General features: G+C 47.3%; 1 protein-coding gene across 1 annotated transcript; it reads right to left on the bottom strand.

Moving 5' to 3' along the window:
* Positions 1-244: 244 nt before the first annotated feature.
* On the bottom strand, positions 245-8,910 carry AGMAT (agmatinase). Its single transcript, XM_032621469.1, has 7 exons — positions 8,564-8,910; positions 7,375-7,577; positions 5,101-5,149; positions 3,857-4,052; positions 3,240-3,419; positions 1,778-1,862; positions 245-678 (listed from the first exon to the last, which is right to left on the bottom strand). The coding sequence occupies exons 1-7, from the start codon at positions 8,860-8,862 to the stop codon at positions 605-607; spliced, it is 1,086 nt and encodes a 361-aa protein (XP_032477360.1). The 5' UTR covers positions 8,863-8,910; the 3' UTR covers positions 245-604.
* Between the last annotated feature and the right edge of the window lie 15,686 nt (positions 8,911-24,596).

Consider the following 24,596-nt stretch of genomic DNA (forward strand, 5'->3'; position numbering starts at 1 on the left):
CGCGGCATGTGGGATCTTCCCGGACCGGGCCACGAACCCGTGTCCCCTGCATCGGCAGGCGGACTCTCAACCACTGTGCCACCAGGGAAGCCCTTCCTGGGCTTTTGAGTGGGAAGTTTCTTTATTAGGATCTGCCTGTTCTTTTTTCTTTCAAACTTTTTCTATGTTCACGATGGTCCTAAAACCAAGATGCTCCTCTGTGTAGGGGCTGTATTTTAAAGGAAGATACTATAGAAATATGGAATGTTTTTCTACAGTATTATTTCATAGGGTTTTTTCATTTCATTCCTCCAGATTTTAGATAATCTTAAACTAAATTCTCCATCCCTTTCCCCTTTATCCTCCATCACCATTCATCAAAGGAAAAAAAAAAAAAAAGCACAAATGCATTTTTTTTAAGTTAATTCAAACACCTTAGGAATATTAGCTGTTTGGATTAGAGTTCTACTGTAAACCCCTATTGTAGAGCCACCAGTGACACTTTTAGCAGAACGTTTTGTTGGCATAAACTCTTTAGTACTCAGATTGCTTGCACATAAGTTCTTCTGGAGAATTTGTCATCCGGGCAAGCTCTTGTTTTATCTTGAACATCGTAGCACAACATTCAGGCGACTGTCACTTTGGGGAGAACACACAGCATCTCAAACAGCAGGTTAGCCGCCACGAGGGCTGTGTTTCCTACAAAGCAGTGAAAAACCCAAACGTGAACACCACACAGACCGCCTCCTGAGGCCGAGCCCCTCGGGCTCCTCAGCCTTTGTCCCTTTGTGCTTCCCTTCCCAGAGTCCTGCCTTGCGCGCTCCTCTGCGGTTCCCCACCGCCCCGTGGACATGCTTTCCCCGGCGTTCTCTCCATCAAGCATCATTCAGGAAAGGTATTTTAAAATTCAGAAGGCTCTCTGTTTACTCTGAGAACAGATTTCCCCCAAAGGAAAACCTATCATATTGGTGTGTATCGTATTTACTATCTATCCTCTAAGGCTAACGGGCCTAACCCTGTAAGTTTTTCTAGATTAAAATTATTGGGATGGCATTGGCTTTGAATCTCTCTCCTAAACCAGCTAACTCCCCCACTTTATCAATATTAATAAATACCATTTATGCCTTGAGAATTCACTTTTCAATGAAATATCCAAGGCGGATGGCACTGGGCAGCCCTATCGCTGAACTGCATGCTGGTTTCTCTCTCTTCTGCTGATGGGTGGGCCAGCTAACAATCCTTAGCCGCCTCCCAGGGGTTTTGCTAGGGTTCATTAGCTCACATCTGTACGGTGTACAGTAATAGGTTTATTTTCTTCACTGTAGGACATACTCAGCCGGTTCCCGAGTTATATAAAGGGACCCATCCATCTACTTATTAACTAGATTAATACAATTTAAACTAGCCGCTGGGACTTCCCTGGTGGCGCAGTGGTTAAGAATCCGCCTGCCAAGGCAGGAGACACGGGTTCAAGCCCTGGTCCGGGAAGATCCCACATGCCGCGGAGCAACTAAGCCCGTGTGCCACAACTACTGAGCCTGCGCTCTAGAGCCCGTGAGCCACAACTACTGAGCCCATGTGCTGCAAGTACTGAAGCCCACGCGCCTAGAGCCAGTGCTCCGCAACAAGAGAAGCCACTGCAATGAGAAGCCCGCACACCGCAATTAAGAGTAGCCCCCACTTGACACAACTAGAGAAAGCCCGCATGCAACAAAGACCCAACGCAGCCAAAAATAAAAAATATAATAAAAAATAAATTAGCCGCTGCCTACGAATCACATTTGTCTCCCTTACTCACCAGAAGGATCGTACGGCGGTGAAACCTCCACAAGATCACAACCCACCACGTTCAGGCCTTGACAACCCCGGATGATCTCCAGAGCCTGTCCAAGATGAAGCTTGAGTTGTCCAGAGAGGTAATCATTGACAACAGAAAGCAACCAGTAGAGGCCTCCATGGATTTCTCCCAACACGGGCCTGCCCTTCGACTTGGAACTGTCGCTTTCCCTCAATAAACATTCATTGACCACCAGGCACCCTGGTGGGATCACAGAGACAAACCAATCGCTTCAATGCCAGCATGAAGGGCTTCAGGAATAGTCTGAGCACCTGTCGCAGCCTGAAGAGGCTGGGGGAGGCTCCCCCAAGGTGGAAACACTTAGCTCAAGGAACTGACCAAGCAGAGGAGTAGGGAGAGGGCAGCCCAGGGAGAGGGAAAGACACATGCAAAGGCGCCAAGACGGAAGAAGTACTAGTAGTCAGACGTGGCCGGAGATAGGATGAGTGAGGGGGGTGGCAGGAAGAGCGTCACTTTGCTTCCGTTCTGCAGGTGAAAAGCAGGAAGGATGCGAAGCCAAGGAATGAGGAGTGTGTTCTAGAAAACTGACGGGAACTGGGAAGGGCTTTAGAGAGGCTGTTATGACCATCCTCCTTTCTGAGAGGATAGAAGGTAGTTGATTAGTTCAAGCAGTCTTCATTCATTTACTCCAGTATCTGTGAGTACCTCCTACTTATGTCAGACACTCTCCTCTGCTCGGAGAGTAGTGAACAGAACAAAGGTCCGCCCCTGGAGCTTTCCTTCTAGGTAGGGCCGCGCTCCAGTTCTGCCTCCGCGTGCTATGCTCAGCATACCATGGGAGCTTTCTTTGGGGGTTTCTAAAACTCTTGAACTACCCTGGGAGGTGTTGATCCCACTGTGCATACCTTTTTTTTTTTTTTTTTTTTTTTTTTTTTTGCGGTACTCGGGCCTCTCACTGCTGTGGTCTCTCCCGTTGTGGAGCACAGGCTCCGGACGCGCAGGCTCAGCAGCCATGGTTCACGGGCCCAGCCGCTCCGCGGCATGTGGGATCTTCCCAGACCGGGGCACGAACCCGTGTCCCCTGCATCGGCAGGCGGACTCCCAACCACTGCGCCACCAGGGAAGCCCTGTTCATACCTTTAAAATTTAACCCCAAAAAGGTAAGTTTGGTGTCTGAACAGGGGGCACTACCATATTGTCCCCATGAACAGGTGGACCAGAGGCGGAAAGACCAAATAACGGACTATTATATCCCAGATAAGAAATGAGGGCCCTTGCCAAAATCAGTCACTCATCAATAAGGGAGAATCCAAACCTGTGATCAGCCCTGAGCACAATAAAGGCCCAGGTGCTCTGCTTTTAAAAGCCCATCCTGATTTCTAAAGACTCAGTTCAGGTCCCAGGAAAGTGGGGAGCTAAGTATCCTCACCCACAGGAAGTGTCACTGGTGGAGCCTCCTCACCTGACTAGGGGTGAGGCCAGCAATTTCGGGTGTCCCTGTCCCTGGGGCATAGGCAGGGTCCAAGCCGTCGATATCAAAGCTGATATAAATGGGTCTGACTCCCATCTGCTGCCTCACTTTTCCCATCAGAGGAACCAGCGACTTCATCCAGCAGTCTTCAGCCAGGACCACCCGGAAGCCCTGAGAAAGAATTGAAGAGCAGCAAGGTGACACTTGGGCCTGGCAGCATTTACTGGGCATTTCCTATAGGCCTACCCCGTGTTCGGCTTATGTGCACCTCGAAGTTGACCCCCGATACCCATGAGGAGGGAACTATCGTCCCCATATCAGACCCATCTCCTTGGGTCTGGACCTCCTCCACTCTTTTCCAAGCCAGCAGCATCCAAGGGCCTGGTTTGTTTCTGCTTGTCCCCCTCCCCAGCGATGAGAGGCCTCCTCTGCCTCGTGAACTATCATCCCCGCTCCTATCTGCTCCACATGACGCAAACTCACCCTTCTGTCCCCACTTTGAGCTTGATTAGCAAAGTCCCTTTGAATCCATAGCCTCCACTGAGTGGGCAATGGAGAGAAAGGCACTTTGGGGTCGGGGACAGAGGGAGGGCCCTTCGGCCTGTCACCTGGCTCCGGCTGTATCTGTAGGTATCCAAGGTCATGGAAGAGCCCCGGATGCCGATCTGTACCACGCGCTTACAGTCCAGGAGTCCCTCGTCCACGCAACGGCGGAAGGGCGTCCCGTGATAGAGCTTCTCACCCAGGGCCTTGTCCGCCACGTCCATGTGTGCATCCACGTGCACCAGCCCCATAGGCCCATGCCTGATGACAACAGGGCGGCTCAGAAGCCAGGCCTCCCAGTGGGGCCTGAACACCACCACCCTCCAGGCCGCCAAAACTTGATGACAATTCATAGCCGTGGAGGGGGGACGTGGCATCAGTTACCAGCCTTGCAACTGGTTTCTGTCTTCAAACCACTTAGCTTCTCAGAAGGACAATAAGCTCAGAGAAGTCAAGCAGAAGATAGTCACGTGCTTTAGCTGACACTCCCTACCTATCACCCAGAATTTTCTTCACTTACAGATGGAGAGGGCTGGGAGGATGAAAGTAAAGGGTGGCGGCTCAGGTGAGCTCGTCTGAAGGCTCTAACCAGTACCACCCTTTCTCCAACTGCGGTAACCAGGAAGCAGCTTCTACTCCGCTCTCTCTCTCTAATCCCCATCAACCCTGCCAGCCGCCCCAAAGAAACAGACAATCCAAATCAGTGCCAGGCAAACACAGCTTCCAGAAAAGCCTTGTACCCACCCACCCACCCCCAACCAGAATGCCACCCACATAGCTTTCCTCTATACGAATTCTGGAGCTCACCACCTTGGCCCATCTGTCTATTTCTCAAACTAACTAACCAAAATTAGTCAATCCCTGCTAGATTTTCACTACTGGAAAAATCCATCTTCTCATCCTCTGGGAAAGGGGCCCTTTCAGGAAAAAACAGGGCCTCTCCTCAGCAAGCAATACCATTGTGCCTGTCAGTATTTGTATTTGGCCTCTGAAGCAAAACAGAAACTGAAGTTAACTGGGGTTGTGTATTTCACTAGGGGCTCATCTTCCAAAAACAGAGGCAAATGCTGAGCGTGCATACCAGGGCAGATCTAGGGCAAGGGCGGGTGGCCAGGGTGTTAATAATAAATTGTCTTGGCTCCCATCTGGTGACTGACAGACACACCTGGAGCTTGACCTTAATTTTGATCCATGGAAGCAACTCAGTGGGGAATTTCCCATCATCCCCAACAACCTGAGGCAGCAGAGGTCACCTGACGCCATCTAGCAGAAAACAGCTCATTCCCCAGCTCCAGCCTTTGGGACTTACTTTTCTGCCATCGCTTGCAATATAGGATAGGTGATTGTGTGATCTCCACCTTCAAGGAGACAAAAAAAGAAGAAAACATCTGGAACGTGGATAAGATTCGAGGACCACGTATCGCCTAGAATGATCTTTAATCTGCCCAATTCTGCCACCCTTTCGATTAGACTGGAAGAACTATAACCCCAGCTAAAACATGATCTTGTTCAGTGGTGGAGAAATGGCCACTAAATGTTTGACATTACATTGTCATTTAAAAGAGGAAATTAAGGCTTATAGGGAAAATGCTCGGACCAGCTCTGTCCAGTTGAACTTCCTGCAGTGACACGCGTGTTCTGTATCTGCACTGGCCGACACGGTGGTCACTAGCCACTGGCTATGGAAATGTGGCTCACGCAACTGAAGAACTGCATTTTTTATTTTATTTAATTGTAATTCATTTAAATAGCCACATGTGGCTAGGGGCTACCATAATGGACAGCACAGGCCTAGAAAAGTATTACCATTGATAATTATTAATAACAACAACAGCTATATTTATGGAAGCTTAAAACATGCCAGTCACAAAGTTGGGCACTTTATATGCACTTTTGTTATATGCCCCTGACACAATATAAGAAGGTAGGTGGTGGTATTTTTATTCCCATATTACAGATAAGGAAAGGAAGCATCAAGAGCTAGTGAGAGGTGGAGCTGAGATTTCAAACCACGTCAGCCAGAAACCCCACTCCTTACCACTATGCTCTGCAGGCTGGGCCCTCTCATTTGGCAAAAATAAATTTGGATATTTAGAAAAAGGTACTATTTTGACTATTGGTGAACAGGAGGAGAAAGAACTGCTACAGTGCGAGTGGGGCAGGGTGGGGGAGGGTAAGAGGAAAGCTGCTCTATAGATTGACATAGACCCTGACGAAAGGAAAAGACCCCCTTGCAGTTCTCTCAAATAAAGTCATTGAAACAACATCCTTGAATACTTAAGAAGTCACAACTAAGCCCCTGCTGGCAGCCTCCTCGGGCCTGGCATCAAGGGCTGGGACAAGGTGAGGTGGATAGAGGCATTTGCCGGATGCAAAATTGAAGGGACACCAAAAAAAAAAACTCAGTAATTGGGGAATTCCCTGGTGGTCCAGCGATTGGGACTCTGCGCTTACACTGCAGGGGACCTGGGCCCCATCCCTGGCCAGGGGACGAACGAAGATCCTGCAAGCTGTGTGGCCAAAAAAAAAAAAAACTAAGTAATCAAGATAAATATTATTTTAATGTAATATTTTAAAAAATCAAAATCAGTGCAAAAAAAAAAGGATCCATGATAGGAACTTCCCTGGTGGTGCAGTGGTTAAGAATCCACCTGCCAATGCAGGGGACACAGGTTCGAGCCCCGGTCTGGGAAGATCCCACATGCCACAGAGCAACTAGGCCCGAGAGCCACAACTACTGAGGCCCGTGTGCCTCAGAGCCCGCATGCTGCAACTACTGAGCCCATGTGCCAAGAGCCCGTGCTCCACAACAAGAGAAGCCACCACAAGGAGAAGCCCACGGTACTTTATTTTATTTATTTATTTTTCTTTTTTATAAATTCATTTTATTTTATTTTTGGCTGCGTTGGGTAGTCCCAGGGAACTGCGCCACCAGGGAAGTCCCTTTTTTTAATTTTTATTTTTGGCTGTGTTGGGTCTTCATTGCTATGCACGGGCTTTCTCTAGCTGCGGTGAGCGGGGGCTACTCTTCCTTGCGGCGCGCAGGCTTCTCACTGCAGTGGCTTCTCTTGTTGCAGAGCATGGGCTCTAGGCACGCGAGCTCAGTAGTTGTGGCACATGGGCTTAGTTGCTCCGCAGCATGTGGAATCTTCCCGGACCAGGGCTCGAACCCACGTCCCCTGCATTGGCAGGCGGATTCTTAACCACTGCGCTACCAGGGAAGTCCCCCATGATAAACTCTAAATAAAGATAGGATCAGCAACTGTGCTGTTCTGAGCCATACTGGAACCTGAGGCAAAAAGGGAAATCAGTAATATGTATTGCTGACTTTTTGGCACCCCTTAAATTTGGCACCAAGGTGAGTGCCTCACTTGCTTCACCCTGGTCCATCCCTGTCAGTCACATCAGTCCAAGAATGTAAATATCCTCTCCCCAGGGGTTAAAATAAATGAACTAAAAATGTTCCCTTTCCTACTGTCTCCATATTGCCAGTGGCTCCCCCTGGAGAAGTAACCGTACTCCAGCTCATGATAAATAGACCCTGAGCTCAGAGAACTACCCTCTCCCTTGCAGATGCCATTACCCAAGGTCAGAGGAATACAGCCAGCTGCTACAATGTTCTGATAGGCCTCTCGAATTAGGCGGCAGCTGTCCTGAAGGTTGTAAAGATTGACATTCACATCGCCTAGGTCTGCAACCATGAGGGACTGGAAGGGGAGGGCTCCTGTGCTAGGGTTGGCTGTCCGAAGCAGCACCGACTCTTCGCGGATCCGTCGGGGTCCAAATCTGGAGGAGAAAGCATCAGCCTGTGAGCCATCCCTAAAGGTTTAGAGGCTCTGCCTAGGCCAGGGCTTCCCAGGCTCCGTGCTGGGGCTGGCTGAATCTTTGCTGCAGGGGGTAGGGGTCATCCTATACATTGCAGGATGTTTAGCAGCAACCCTGGTCTTTACCCACTAGATGCCAGTAGCAGCCCTTCCCCCACGTTGTGATAACCAAAAATGCCTCCAGACTCTGCCAAATGTCCCCTGGGGGGAAAATGTCACACACACGTTGAGGACCACTGATCTAGCCTATATAGTGAAGAGATTAAAGGTACAGACTTAGAAGCCCACCAATCACCAATTTGCTAAATGGCATTAGATAATTTCTTAATCTCCCTGAGCCTCAGTTTCCTAAACTGTTGCTGCGGAATCGTAAATAGCTGATGTTCAATAATTAGAAAAATCGATTTTACTTCCTCTAACTTGATCTTAGGAAAACTGCCTTATTTTGGGGACTTCCCTGGCGGTTTAATGGTTAAGACTCCGCATCTCCACTGCAGGGGGCATGCGGTGATCCCTGGCGGGGGAACTAAGATCCCACAGACTTCGCGACCAAAAAAAGAAGAAAAAATTGTCTTATTTGGAGCAAATTCTTGAGTCACGTGACATCTAGAGGTTTGGGGAGGGGCAACCAGCTTCTGTTCTCAAACTTAATGTCCCCTGCTTCTGTAAACCGGGGTACCGACAGCCACCATCCAGCTAGGCCAGGGAAGGGGGCAGGGAGAAGGCTCAGTCCTTAAACCCCCTTTCTTTACCAATGGATGACACGGCTGAGCCCTCAGGGTTGCTTGAGGGAAACCAGCTGTCTCTCAAAGGATTGGGGGCACTTTGGAGCCAGCCACTGGCTTCCAACTCAACCCTGGGTGAGGGAAAGCGCCTCTCCATGAGTTTTGTGTGCGCAGTGGCCGCCAGGCTGTCCCAACACGTGTCCCGGAGTCCTTCGGGGCTTACCTTGCCCCGGGCCGGTTGGAGGTCCCAATGTCCAGCGGCACCCCGATGAAGGCGGCATCCAGCCCCTCGGGGGAGGCCTGCACGGGCAGCCGCATCATGGAGCAGATGCCCACCGACCGGGCCACGAACTCGGAGCTGGGAGGTTGGTTCCGGGGGGCGTCGGAGGCCTGGCAGCTCTGGCTGCTGCCGGGATCGCAGAGCCCCGCCGCAGGACGCACGCGACCCCCGAGAACCAGCCCCCGCGCGCCCCCGCCGCCCCCCGGGCCCCGGGCGCAGCCGGACGCCAGCAGCCGCAGCATCCCGCCAGCCCCGCTGGTCCCCGCTGGTCCCCGCAGCGGCCGGGGCGAGTGTGCCAGCGCCCGAGACGCCCCGGGCTCAAAGGGCAGGGGCGCCTGGAGATCACGGGCGGGGGAGGGGCCCAGGGATCGGGCCGCTCTCCCGCTGCACACCTTCCTGGACTTCGGCCTCCAGTTCCTTTCATAACTAGAGCCAGGCCCGGGACTCCCTACCGACGTCCACCGCACTGGCCCAGGTGGGTCCCTCCCCACCGAAATCAGGCCCTTGGCAGCTTCTTCTCCCAGAGTAACACCTAATGCAACTTCCCTGGCAGTCCAGTGGTTAAGACTTTAGGCTCCCACTGCAGGGGACACATGTTCGATCCCTGGTTGGGGAACTAAGATCCCACAAAAACCTGAAAGATTTGAAGAGGAAAGACCTTTCTCTAAGCGAGAGAAATTGGAGCATTTTTTAAAAAATAATGTACCAAGAAATATCTGGGTGGGAGTCTCAGGAAGCAGAGTCTTTCTAAATTAACCTTTTTTAAAAAGGACTTGGAAGCGAGCCCACATGTGCAGTCCTCTTTATCCCTAAGGGGGGGGGGGGGGAGTGATCTGTAATGCAGTTATGGGAGCCATTTTGCGGTATTATACATTTTTTAATCTCTAGAACTTGAGATTGAATGGGAAAGGCCCGAGTTTGCATTAAATTTGTCCCTTTATATAAAATCACACATTAACTCACATCACCCTGCAGGGTGAGGCAAAGTCTCCTAAAGATCAATAACAGGTATTCAGTGTGGCCATAGGCTGCCGAGCAGGTCCCTGCCATTTTCTGGAGCAAATGCAAGAATCTCTTGGTTATTCCCTTAACACCTTTTTAGTTTTTAATTAATTTTTATTGGAGTCTAGTTAATGTACAACGTTGTGTTAGTTTCAGGTGTACAGCAAAGTGAATCAGTTATACATATACATAGATCCACTCTTTTTTATCCTCTTTTCCCATATAGATCATTACAGACGAGTGAGTAGAGTTTTCTGTGTTATACAGTAGGTCCTTACTAGTTTAACACCCTTATGCCTAGATTCTACCACTGTTTCTTTCATATGGTTTGTCCTGAATGTATCATTTTCTTACTGTCTTTTTTTTCTTTCATTCTTCTCACAAGTATTTGCGTGCCTATTATGTGCCAGGCACTATGTCACAGCAACTCCAACCTCCCTCTTCATCATGCGCTACTGCCGAACACGCCCTTCCTTTCAATTTTCCGCAGGTGGCTTCTTTGACCAGGTGTGCCCCTGCTCTCCGATGGCTCCTTCTCTGATGGCAGTCTCTTCCAATATCAAGGTAACCATTTTCACCTAGAGGCAGATAACTCGCAACCCATATCCCAGCCCTGGGCTCCAGTCACCCATTTGCTAACTCCCTACCTAGATTTTTTTTTGGTTTTTTGTTTTTGCGGTACGCGGGCCTCTCACCGCCGCGGCCCCTCCCGTTGCGGAGCACAGGCTCGGGACGCGCAGGCCCAGCGGCCATGGCCCACGGGCCCAGCCACTCTGAGGCACGTGGGAATCTTCCCGGACCGGGGCACGAACCCGTGTCCCCTGCGTCGGCAGGGGGACTCGCAACCACTGCGCCACCAGGGAAGCCCTACCTGGATGTTTTGACAACACCTCAGGTGGGCTACAAGTTCAGCCAGCAACTTCCCACGTCCCTCTCTTTGATCCTGCCCCTCTCCCCCACCATCCTTTGGTAAGTCGTGATGGTTTCCCATGTGAAAGCTCTCCATGGCTACTCTGGTTCAAGCTTTCCCACCTCTAGCTTTCCAATTGGTCTCACCACAGCTAGTGTCACATAGACTTTCCTGCCAGATAAAGCTTCCTGAAGCCAATCCACTTTCTAATCGTATTTCCAGTTATGCATCTTCACGCCCTTATCTCTCCAGCCATTGTTCACCTTACACAGCCCCACTTTCTTGCCTCCTTTCCTTTGCTGGAATGCTCTCTCCCTAGCTCCCATCACCACATGTCCAATGTTCAGCTGAAACCCGTGCTTACACGACTCTCTCCGTAACTCTCATAAAACCTTAACACTTTTCTACCTGGGATAAATTGGGATCTGGAATCAGAAACAACTTAAATCTTGGGACTTCCCTGGTGGGCCAGTGGGTAAGACTCCACGCTCCCAGTGCAGGAGGCCCGGGCTCGTTCCCTGGTCGGGGAGATCGATCCCACATGCACGACGCAACTAAGAAGTCTGCATGCTGCGACAAAGATCCCGTGTGTGGCAACTAAGACGTGGAGCAGCCAAAATAAATAAATAATAATTTTTTTTTTTTAAAGAAACAACTTAAATCTTTGGTCCACTATCAGTGAATCTCAATCATTGTTGGCAGAATTTCCAAATATTTTATATTATTTACCAGTTAAGGGATTCCCTGGTGGTCCAGTGGTTAGGACTCCGAGCTTCCACTACAGGGGGCATGGGTTCAATCCCTGGTCGGGGAACTGAGATCCCACATCCCGTGCAACGCCAGCCAAAACAAAACAAAACAAGACAAAAACAAACAAAGAAACACCTATATAATTTACCAGTTAAAATTTCCCTAGGGGGGGTTTCTCTGGTGGCGCAAGTGGTTGAGAGTCTGCCTGCCGATGCAGGGGACACGGGTTTGTGCCCTGGTCCGGGAGGATCCCACATGCCACGGAGCAGCTGGGCCCGTGAGCCATGGCCGCTGAGCCTGCGCGTCCGGAGCCTGTGCTCTGCAAAGGGAGAGGCCACAGCAGCGAGAGGCCTGCGTACCGCAAAAAAAAAAAAAAAATTTCCCTAGGGAGTTCCCTGGTGGCTTAGTAGTCAGGGAACTGAGATCCTGTAAGCTGCGTGGCACAGCCCAAAAAAAAAAAAAAAACAGCTTACCCAAAAACTTTCAAGTAAATCTGTCACTCCAGTAACTCATCATTTAACCTAGCCCACCAATGTGTACATCCTTAAGGCACCCCAGCCAGGGAAGTGTGGACCTAACATGTCAATCTGAGCAACTCACCCTTTTGAACCTATTTCCTACTCCGTAAAATGGGATGATAATCTTTACTGGTGGTTCTTATGAGGGTTAAATGAGGTCCACTGTGAAAGCACTGTAAACCATCCATTGATAAATAATAAGTAGTGTTATCATTGCATGTTTTGTTTCCTCTACTGCAGAGTTTCCTCACCATGGTCATAGCACACTGGTATATTGCAACTGGGTTACATGTTGGATACAACATAAAGATCCCATGGCCCTTGGGGCTGCCAGCTAGACCAAACACCTCTAGGTGCATACAGCCCATGGGGAGCTCCTGCAGATATGATCCAAGCAGAACAGAGTCTGTCATCCTGCCTTTCGATCTCTACAAGTAGGCAGAAGGATCAGCAGCATTTGCTGCTTGCCATGTGTTACCACCTGGCCATCGACTTCAGAGGCCAGCTGCAGAGTGCACCGCTGCACGTTACAGACAAGCGTCCAGGGCCCTGCTAGAGGAAGTGAGCTCCAGGGGCCAAGGGGGAGCAGCAGCAACCCGAGATGCAGCTGGTCAGGGCTGGAGGGGCGAGGACACTGGTTGGAGGGCTCTGGCCAGAGCAGCCCCAGATGGCTGACCCAAATCTGTCTTCACATAGTATCAGATATTTCTGTCCATTTTGGGCTGGTGTCCAAGCTAACCTCAGGGTGACTGCTTTAACAATGCTTATGGGCAGGGTGACATTAAAAATATTTAACATCTGAGATGGAACAGATATTGACCAATCAGAACAGATGCCAGGGGCTCTCCTGGTGGCACAGTGGTTAAGAATCTGCCTGCCAGCGCAGGGGACACATGTTCGAGCCCTGGTCCGGGAAGATGCCACATGCCGCAGAGCAACTAAGTCCGTGCACCACAACTGCTGAGCCTGCGCTCTAGAGCCCACGAGCCACAACTAATGAGCCTGCATGCCACAACCAACAAAGCCCGCGCGCCTAGAGCCCGTGCTCTGCAACAAGAGAAGCCACCACAATGAGAAGCCCACGCACCGCAACGAAGAGTAGCCTCTACTCACCACAACTAGAGAAAGCCTGTGTGCAGCAACGAAGACCCAATGCAGCCAAAAAAAACAAAAAAACAAAAGAACATAAGCCAGCTAGCCATTAACAGTGAATACCAGGTGGATATCACCCCCGAAGGAATGTGCTTTAAATGAGAGCTGTCATTATTTTTGTTGTTGTTGTTGTTATTTATTTATTTATGGCTGTGTTGGGTCTTCGTTGCTGTGCGTGGGCTTCCTCTAGTTGTGGCGAGCGGGGGCTACTCTTCATTGTGGTGCGTGGGCTTCTTACTGCGGTGGCTTCTCTTGTTGCGGAGCACGGGCTCTAGGCGCGCGGGCTCAGTAGTTGTGGTTAGTTGCTCCGGGCTTAGTTGCTCCGCGGCATGTGGGATCTTCCCGGACCAGGGCTCGAACCCATGTCCCCTGCATTGGCAGGCAGACTCATAACCACTGCACCAACAGGGAAGTCCCATGTCATTATTTTTAAATGCTTGACACAAAAGAGTTTGATTGGATTCAAGACCCATTAATGTTATCACAAGAAATTTCAATTGTACCATTGTTAATGAAAGAAAATGGACATTTCTTCAATTTTTTTTTTTTTTTTCGGTACGCGGGCTTCTCACTGTTGTGGCCGCTCCCGTTGCGGAGCACAGGCTCCGGATGCGCAGGCCCAGCGGCCATGGCTCACGGGCTTAGCCGCTCCGTGGCATGTGGGATCCTCCCGGACCAGGGCACGAACCCGTGTCCCCTGCATCGGCAAGCGGACTCTCAACCACTGTGCCACCAGGGAAGCCCTCTTTAAATATTTTAACTTTTATGTTTTTTAATGTTAAAATTTTTAATTTGTATTATCTATTTGAGTTTCTAATTGTTCATGGCTATCAAGAACTTGAAGAGAGGGACTTCCCTGGTGGTCTAGTGGTAAAGAATCCACCTGCCAATGCAGGGAATGTGGGTTCGATCCCTGGTCAGGGAACTAAGATCCCACATGCTGCGGGGCAACTAAGCCCACGGGTCACAACTACTGAGCTCTTGCGCCTCAACGAGAGAGCCCACGTGCCACAAAAACTACAGAGCCCATGTTCCCAGGAGCCCACGTGACACAACTAGAGAGAGAAAACCTGTGCGCCACAACTAGAGAGAAGCCCAAGCACCACAACAATGAGACCCCACGCCTCAACGAAGATCCTGAGTTCCACAACTAAGACCTGACACAGCCAAATAAATAAATAAATTAAATAAAAAACAAAAACAAAAACAAGAACTTGAAGAGATCCTTCTTGAAAAGTTCTGGTCATTATTGCATGTAACCATTTTAAGCATAACCTGATATTTAAAAGTAACATTCAAAAGAAAATTTTAAAATAAAATTTAAAAAGAGAAAAAATAGTTACATTCACAGAAGAAAGTGAAAATTTGGAAAATATTTTATTGGAAACTTTATATAAGCTCAATATTTAACGCTGTCTCTAATACTTTCATTTTATTTTTCAAATCATAATGATACAATATGTAGAAAATGGAAATATTTTTTTTTACCAAATCCCATATAGATGCCCCTAAATCCCTCCTCCCGCTTCTTCCCCTTTACCTCAGTGGGACATACAAATTGTGTAATTTTAAAAATTTTTTATTTTATATTGGAATATAGTTGATTAACAATGTTGTGTTAGTTTCAGGTGTACAGCAAACTGCTTCAGTTATATATATACACGGATCTATCCTTTTTCAAATTCTTGTCCCATTTACGTTCTTAAAATTGTGTAATTTTCTATGTGTGCCGTGACAAGGAAAAAGGTTCCGAAGCTCTGTTCTAGTAAATTTTAAGTTCCAATATCTGCTTCTTCCTTTTGGCTGACCTCCAAGGGCAGTGCTTTGTTAAAAAAGAAACGAATATAATAAATGTTTAGTAGGTGAGTGAATGATGAACAGTTCTTGCGGCCCCTCTGTCTCTCTGTAGTTCAAAATGAGCCTTCGAAGGCAAGAGGAAGGGGAGGGAGAGCGTGAATTTACTGAAGAAAAGCCCCACCCAATGAAGTTTAAAGATCACTGTTACGCAGTTTCAAAGTCAAACCAGGAGAGGGCACAGAAAACTTCTGCTTGAACATCTAACAAAGAAAGGAGAATTCAGAAAATGGACAGAGCTCTCATTCAATCGCTCAATCAGGTGACATACAGTTTAGATGGTTTAGTCAATCAGATTTCATCCTGACACCTCAACAATTTGATAATACAATAGGCTATCTTAATGTAATCTTTGCACCGTTTGAGTTTTTCTTGAGGAAAAGGTTTAGATTTTTCAAAGCCCCGGCCAGTCTCCGATGCATTCCTTTTCTTTTCTTTTTTTTAATATTTATTTATTTAGGCTGCCCGGGGTCTTCATTGCGGCACGTGGGAACTTCGTTGTGGCACCCGGACTCTTAGTTGCAGCATGCAAACTCTTAGTTGCAGCATGCATGTGGGATCTAGTTCTCCGACCCGGGATGGAACCCGGGCCCCCTGCATTGGGAGCGCGGAGTCTTACCCACTGGACCACCAGGGAAGACCCAGAACATCTTCATATACGTGTTTGGAGGATAAAGATCAATGCTTGAAGTACAGATAGAGATCTCATACAAATAAAGCATGTGTGATACACTATTTCCTGTAGTGTAATAAAATCAGTGGTATGATAAAGTATTTGTTCTGTTTCATGATGACTTGTTTTCACATTCCAATTTCCTTCTGAATTCAACACTTGCTATATTTTATCTCATTTGTCCTTCCAGTTATCCTATAAAATAAATATGACATATTATTTATATTTAACAAGGAAACTGAAGTGCTAAGCCAGTGATGTTACTGCATATTACAAAGCAACTTCCTCCCTAGAATCCCTAATTAGAGATTATTTTACCTGTTAAAGGTTCTGGTCAGAGTGGTTGGGAGGGAGGGAATCTCATAATTTATTGGATAGCTAAGAGGATAAAAGGATTCCCCTGCATTGACATTATTCCCATAGCTACTTTCAAACTCATTTCAGAGCTCCACTTTTGACACTTAAGATCCAGACTCCAAATATGCACTTCATTACTTAAACCTGGTTTCTGGAACAATAGCCAGCAGCTAAGTAATCTGTCCTAGCTTGGAGTTCAAAAACAGAACAAGAATCATTATCAGGCTTTCTGATTTCTAATCTAACAGCCTGTCTACTGCCTTGTGGGTGGGTCAAATACACATTTTTTTTTCTTGCCTTTTACTTGATTTTCTCTCTCCTTTAATGAAAAAATACAATCTTCCTTTTAAAGTCTTTAGTTTTTTTCTGATTACAAAACTAATACATGTGTAGGTTACAAAGTGAAAGTCCACCATAGTCTATCCCTACCTGCTCAAGGTTACATTTCAATGCATATGAGGTTTTTGAAAATATCAAAACTGGGAGTTCCCTGGTAGTCCAGCAGTTAAGACTCTGAGCTCCCAATGCAGGGGGCGTGGGTTCCATCCTTGGTCAGGGAACTAGATCCCGCATGCCACAACTAAAGATCCCATGTGCCGCAATGAAGATCCCAAGTGCCACAACTAAGACCCGGTGCAGCCAAATAAATAAATAAATATGTTTTTAAAAGATAATATCAAAACTGGGTTTAGCCTATATAAAATGGTTGGCAACTTACTTTTTTCACCTTAAAATGCCTTGGGAATCTTCAAGATAAGCGTTTTTTTTTTTTTAACTGTTTTATTTAGGTGTAACTTATATGCCACAAAAATCACCTCTTTTTAAGTGTAAAATTCAATGATTTCTTCTATAAACCTGTGCAACCATTCCACCACAACTCAGTTCTAGAACACGTCCATCACCCCCAAAAACTTCCCTCATGCCTGTTGATAAACTTTTTTAAAGGGTACATTTTTGTGGATAATTACAATCATGAATAACAAGTCCCAGAAATTTCCACTTTGCCTAGCTTTCATTTGCTGCTGGCAGGCAAGAAGAAAATTGCAAAAGCCCATCAACAAATGTTGGAAGAAAACACAAGCTGATCGACAGCTGTTTGCTCAAAATAGTTTATTCATCCACTCCAGCTTTTACTGAGTGTCAGCCAAGTGCTGGGCTATTGGTTAAGTCTGTAGGAATATAAAAACGAGAATAGCTGTCTTCTCCTGGAATCAACTGGATGTGAGTTCAACAGTATGCAACCTAACTTAAGAGTTTCAATATTCAATGGGTTTGAGTGATAAAAGTGGTAAAATTGGTGTGATATTTGGACTTCCATTTCCAGAAGTCACGATAGAGAAACAGGGACCAGACTTACTGTTCCACCTACAACAACCAAAGGAGGATCAAAAAGTTATGAAACAATGGTCTTTATACATTGGACATCAGACCACAAAGGACGGTAATCCTTGAGAAAGAAGCAAATGAGACAAGCCCTGGTACTGTCCAAGAACTACCTGAGTTTCCAGGCTACAGTGCAAGGATGGAAAACTGAGGCAGAGCCCAGTGGAGTCCCTGAGTCCGGCATACAGAGCTGAGTCCAGGGAGACCAAAGCAGCTAGAGTTCATAGAACGGAGTGACAGAGATGGGGGAGCAGTTCAGAGAAAGAAAAAACCCCAGAGATTTCTTCTAGTATTCACCAAGGTACTGCTTAGCACCTAGGCACAAGAAAACTTCCCCAGGCTGGGGAAAGAACCACTTGAAAGGATTGGAGGGAAAGGTTCTTCACTCTTATACCCGGCTGGGAATAGTGCCTATTCCCACTAGCCAGATTAGAAAAAATTCATAGTTTGGGAATTCCCCAGCAGTCCAGTGGTTAGGACTTGGCGCTTTCACTGCAGGGTCCCGGGTTCAATCCCTGGTCGGGGAATTAAGATCCCACAAGCTGCGTGGCACGGCCAAAAGAAAAAAAGAAAAATTCATAATTTATGGAGCATTGGGAAGAGTACTCATAGAGGTCTTGCCTCAGGGGGAATAATCAGCCCTAGAGTCAGCACTGCTCTCGTCCTATCTAACAACTCTTTAAAAAAGCAAGACGCAAAAAAATCAAACTAATTCCAAAGTAACTTAACAACACCCCAGAACAAACCTCAAGTTTTATAGGAATACAAACATATACAGCACTGGGAATTCCCTGGCGGTCCAGTGGTTAGGACTCTGAGCTCCCAATGCAGGGGGCCAGGGTTCGATCCCTGGTCAGGGAACGAGATCCCTCATGCTGCAACTAGTGGATTGCAGCATGAGGGATCTAGTTAAATCCCAAATAGATAAATAAATATTTTTTAAAATTTCCAAATTTAATGAAAACCATAGATCTAAGCAGCTCAATAAACCCCAAGCACAAGAAACATTAAGAAAACCACAGCACCATACCTGAATCAAAGAGCCTACTTGGGACATTCAAATCTTTTATTAATGACAACATGATTACTTTCATTAACTTTTATATATATGAAGCACCATCAATTCTATAAATCATTATGGGGACTTTCCTGGTGGCACAGTGGTTAAGAATCTGCCTGCCAATGCAGGGGACATGGGTTTGAGCCCTGGTCCAGGAAGATTCCACATGCCACGGAGCAACTACGCCTGCGTGCCACAACTACTGAAGCCTGTGAGCCTAGAGCCCATGGTCCGCAACGAGAAGCCACTGCAATGAGAAGCCCGCGCATTGCGACGAAGAGTAGCCCCCGCTCGCCGCAACTAGAGAAAGTCCGCACGCAGCAAGGAAGACCCAACACAGCCATAAATAAATAGATTAATTAATTAATTTTAAAAATCATTGTGCTAGGTTCCTGGATATCTAATTTTTCTTATTCCATTTAAAATTTCTTCTCTTTTAACCAGAGGATAAATTGGCTAGTCTTCACTGCTTAGTCTCTGTGTTCAGAACTGCACATGTGTTCTAACTTGATGAAGCTTTTAAAGAAACAAAGGACTGGGAATGCGCAGTGAGTCAGTGGGATTCAACTCCGAATATGGGTCCTCCTAGTTAAATATGTCCTTCAATGCCAGGGGAAATTTCACCTTCTCTATTTAAAAGCCTTTTTAACAACAAAAAGGCTGATAGTTTTAAGCCCTTTCTCTCAAATATTTTAAATCCTCAGAAGATCAAACTAACAAAATAACTGAAATGAGTACTGGATACAAATTCTATGTAGACTATCTGCTGTTTGTCATTCCCATCCTATGATTTTCCCTTCACATGTACAGAAAGTTCACAGATGTTAAGAAATTGTTGTTTTGGCATAAAATCAGATACAGAAAGGAGGCGTTTGTGCCATCAACTAGGAAGAGCAATTACCTAGGACGACTGCTGTTCGAGCAATGCATCAGGCCAACAGCTTCTTCTGCACTTGGGAGCTTCCTGGACACACAGAAACTCTCAGGCCCTGCTCCAGACCTGAAGACTCATAATATGCATTTTAACAGGATCCGCAAATGGTTCAACTTCGAGAAGCACTGGTGTCTGGCAAATAGTTTCTCTGATCATGTTTCCTTACGCATGAAAAAAAAAAAAAGCGAAACCTGCCCACCTTATTTCACAAGTTGATGATTAGAATGAAATAAGTGAAACCCAATCCAAGTATAAGTTAGGAACACATGAAACACCAAACTTTCTAACAAGCAGTACACACAAGTCCCAGGCACAACACAGTATTTCTGGATTAAAAATGCTGAACAGTGGGCTTCCCTAGTGGCGCAGCGGTTGAGAGTCCGCCTGCCGATGCAGGGGACACGAGTTCGTGCTCCGGTCCGGGAAGATCCCACATGCCGCGGAGCGGCTGGGCCTGTGAGCCATGGCCGCTGAGCCTGTGCGTCCGGAGCCTGTGCTCCGCAACGGGAGAGGCCACAACAGTGAGAGGCCCGCGTACCGCAAAAACCAAACAAAAATGGCTGAACAGCAAAAAGACTGGCAATGTTACTAGATATCCCAAAGACAAGGCTTTTTTAAAAAAATTGCTAAATATGTAAAAAAATTTTTTAAGTTTTTGACTTCTGGGAGTATCTTTTTTTTTTTTTAATCGAAATCTGTTATCCTTCAGTCTACAAGTACTCAAGACACAGTCGTTTCAGGAAAGCACAGCACACAGAGTTCCTATGTCTCTTTTCTGGCCAAAGCAATCAAGCCTAAGTCTTCACATAAGCCACAAGGAAGGAAACTACAGGAAGCCACGCCAGGGACTACTAACAGGCACTTGTCTCTCAGCCAGCCACTGCCTCAGTCACATCCTTGCAGGAACTAGAGTCTGAGCCGGTTCGCTAGGCTGAGGTGGCCAAGGCAGTGTGGACCGGGTCCACCCAGTGCGGCCCTGCGGCACCCCAGCCGCCGGGTTAGTCCTAAAGGAGCCGGAGCCCGCCTGATCGCAGATGCCCGGAAGCCCAGGTTCAAGCCTTGAAGGCGCAAGGGTGTGGGGGCCACCATCGCGGATTCCGCCAGGGAGAAGGCAGCAGCCGCAAAAGACCCTCCACTGGCGTGTCCAAGAGCCTGGGCCGGGTCTAAAGCTTCCACCACTACCTCCCGGGATAAAGCCAAGCAGCGCAAACTAGCGGGAGCTGGGGTCACTTAGCAACCAGGAGCCCAGAGTGCGGACGCAAGGCATTGGTCACGCGCGTCAGGTGATCGGACGCCACCGCCCACTGGGAGATTACAAAGCAGGCACGTGATGCGGCTCAGGCGAGTTTCTGCACGGCTCTGGGACGGCGGGCGTGGTGATGCGGCTGGAGGGGCGTTTCTTGGGGTTTCCGCCCTGGAGTCGTAAGAAGTCCTGGCTTTGGCTGGCCTGACCGAAGAGAAACGCAACCGGCAGTTGAGGCATTTCTGCGCCGGCTATAGCGAAGCGATGAAACGGTGCTGAATTGGGTTCAAGAGTCTAGTTTGGTCGTGCAGGAGCATTTCCTGAGAATAAGACTCGTCAGATGCTGAAATTTGCCTTCCGAAACAGAGACAGTTCTGACCAACCGGTTTAACACGAGCAAATGTTAGGATGCCAATAAGTTTCGTGACAAATACGGGGTGAATATTAGGGATATAAAGGATACTGAATTGGGCAGTATATTCAGCGCTGGCTAAAAGAGAGATACTGCATCTGGGGCAAGAGGAGTTTTTTTTGGGCGGAGGCCGGTAGAGGGACTGTCTTGCTGAAGTAGTTGTTGAAAAGGTAGAACTTACATTGTGAATTTAGAGAACTAATTCAGCTTCTCGTGAGTGAGGGGGCGGAGCCTAGTTATCCACACGTCAGTTCATGAAGTCTAGGTCCCAGCGTGCAGACCAGGATGTGTGGGCACCCTGCAACAGGCCTGTGAGGCCTGGCTAAAAAGAAAAAAAAAAAAATCGAATTTGAAAGGGATTTGAAGAGAGAACTTGGGATGGCCCAGCTCTTCTTTTTACAAACTGCCCAGGAGGTTGTTGGCAATCCTTTCATTCTAACAAATTTCCCTCTAGCAAGCAGAGGGGTTTGAAGTACTATTGGCAGGACTTCTTGGTGGTCCAATGGTTAAGACTCCGTGCTTCCACTGCAGGGTTCGATCCCTAGTCGGGGAAGTTCTGCATGACAAAAAAATAAAGTACTACTGGCATGTGCCTCGCAGCTGTCCTTGGGTCTTCTTTCACACCCCATATCCAATGCATCAACGAGTCCTATTGGCTATACCTTCAAAATGAGTTCACAATCTGACTACCTCCACTTTTCTCTACCTGCACAGCTACCACACTGGTTAGATTCCCCCATGATCTTTCACCTGAGTTATTGTAATAGCCTTCTAGCTAGTCCACTTTTGCCTTCCTCCACAAGTCAGTCAAAGTGATTCTTTTCATGTCACTTCTCTGCACAACATGCTCCAGTGGCTTCTTTTTTCAGTCAGTAAAAGCCAAGGTCCTTTCAATTACTTATCACATAATCTGGTCCGATGGGCTCCTATCCACTTCTCCTCATTCATTAATCTCCAGAAGTTCTATTCTTCATGGTGTTTCTTCAACAGGGCCAGTATCCTTCCATATTTAGTTCTTTGCACTTGCTGTTACCTGTGCTGAGCATTCTCCCCAGATGTCCACATGATTCATGCCTTCACGTCATTCATTTGCTCAGGTGTCACCTTGTAACATAGGCTTTCTCTGACCACCATGTGTAAAGTAGCAACCACTGCGTGCCCTAATTCCCCACCCCTCCCAAACACTGCTTGTTTGGTTTTTTTTCTATATAGCACTTATCACCACCTAACATATTTTATATGTTCTTTGTCTGCCACCCCCTCCTAGAACATAAACTCCATGGGGATAGGCACTTTGCCTTGTTTCCTGCTGTACCATTAGTACCTAGAACAATGTCTGGCATGCAGTAGGTGTTAATAATTGTTTGTTGAAGAAATAAATGGTCTATGCCCCATACGGTTCTACTGCTGATTATGGTGAGTGGACCAAAGTTGCTCCATGTGGCTAAAGGACTTTGAACATATCCACAGTATTGTAATGACTCTGACATTGGCAGTGCCCACTCTCAGAATGCTTTGTATCCACTTTGTATCTTTTTTTTTTTTCTTTTTTGCGCTACGCGGGCCTCTCACTGTTGTGGCCTCTCCCGTTGCGGAGCACGGGCTCCGGACGCGCAGGCTCAGAGACCATGGCTCACGGGCCTAGCTGCTCTGCGGCATGCGGGATCTTCCCGGACCGGGGCATGAACCCATGTCCCCTGCGTCGGCAGGCGGACTCTCAACCACTGCGCCACCAGGGAAGCCCAGCTGATGATTTATACCCCGTTAAAATGCAAATACCCTAAGAGAGATCATATTGAGTTTCCGCTGTCACTAGTACCTTAGTGTGAATTAGTCCAAATCCTTTCTTGAGAGCAAGTTTTGAAAAGGCAAGTGAAGAAAGTAGGAGCACATGAGAAGTAAGAGGAACAGGTGGAGAGAAAGTTCAGAAGCCAAGGAAGGAGCTTGCCAAGGACAAACTTTGGCTTATTTTGTAGTTTTGCCCAGGGCTGACTCTAATAATCAAAGTATATATTGATCTCTAGCTCCAAACTTCTGAGTAGGCCATTATGGCGCTTGAAATTACAGCCATATTTACCTGAAATGTTTTGATAGCCCAGTGAGTACAAGGTGCATCTGAAATGAGGAAGAGTTGACCTAGAATTTAGTGGGACTGAAACGCTATCAGATTTTAGGAAAGATAAGCAGGAAAGGAAGGAGGCATTGCATTATACATACGCACATGATCCCAGCCTAAGAAATAGGAAACCAAAAGAGTTTTTGTGTTAAGGTAAAATGAGAAAAATGGAGCATCATCTGCTATCAGTTGACATGCCAGGAAAAATGAGGAGAGATAGGCCTCTTTGAGCAACCAGGAGCTGATGAGGAAGTAAAGGTTTAAAGAGCAATATATATCAATACCTGCTTTAAAAAAAAAGAAAGGCAACCTCGCCAGACACCAAATTTGTCAGCACCTTGATCTTGGACTTCCCAACCTTCAGACCTATGAGAATTAAATGGTTTACTGTTAAGCGCTGACCCCACCCCCCGCAAAAAAAAAGCAGGCACAAATATCAAACAAATACTTTCAGTATTTGGGAGATTTAATTCCTATTGTGTGGAATTTTTTAAATCAACTAGGGTAGATATCTTTACTGATTTGCTCTTTTTTTTTTTTTTTTTTTTGTGGTATGTGGGCCTCTCACTGTTGTGGCCTCTCCGGTTGCAGAGCACAGGCTCCGGACGCACAGGCTCAGCGGCCACGGCTCACAGGCCCAGCCGCTCCGCGGCATGTGGGATCTTCCCGGACCGGGGCACGAACCCGTGTCCCCTGCATCGGCAGGCGGACTCTCAACCACTGCGCCACCAGGGAAGCCCTGCTCTTTTTAATACAGAAGAATTAGGCAAGAATCTCAAAGTAGACAGCAACTTTGCTGGTGGTGACCAAATGGTGAGGAAAGTCAGGGGTCTGGAGCACAGCAAGATTTCCCCACATTTAAAGTGCAGGCAGAGCATTTGTGCTCTAGTCAAATTGATGTTTTCACTCTTCAAGTTTCTTCCAGTTTGGAGAATCTGCCACTCACTAGCTGAGCGAACTTGGGTAAGTTAATTAAAATCCCCACACCTGTTTCCTTATCCATGAAATGGGAATGAATACTAATCGTTCCTATCTCTGAGGGCTTTTAGAAGGATAAAATGAGGTCTCACATTCAGCAGTGTAAAATAATGGTTAAGACTGTGGACTTGAGTTTTATTTATTTATTTATCTATTTATTTATTTATTGGCCATGCCCTGCCACTTGCGAGATCTTAGTTCCCCGACCAGGGGTCGAACCCGCACCCCCCCACCCCCCCCACCCCCCCCCCACCCCCCACACACACCCCGGCAGTAGAAGCATGGAGAGCTAACCACTGGACTGCCAGGGAAATCCCTAGACTCAAGTCAGATTGCCTGACTGGAATTCGAGCTTCCATTTGTGTGTCCTTGGGCAAGTGACTGACCCCTCTCTATGCTTCAGTTTCTTCATCGGTAAAATGGAGATAATACCTCACGGCATTGTTGTGAGGATTAAATGCCTCAACACGCAGAACATTCATGGAGGAGTGCCTGGCAAGAAGTGAGCATTGCAAATGTTAGCAATCATTTGCAAGGTTCTTGACAAACAGCAATGATCATGGAACTTCTTGGTAGCCCTGCTTGTCTAGGCCTTGTCCAACCCACCCCATCCTGACTTAGAATTAAGGACCAG

Source organism: Phocoena sinus, chromosome 1, assembly GCF_008692025.1.
Source record: "Phocoena sinus isolate mPhoSin1 chromosome 1, mPhoSin1.pri, whole genome shotgun sequence".
Classification (NCBI taxonomy): Eukaryota; Metazoa; Chordata; class Mammalia; order Artiodactyla; family Phocoenidae; genus Phocoena; species Phocoena sinus.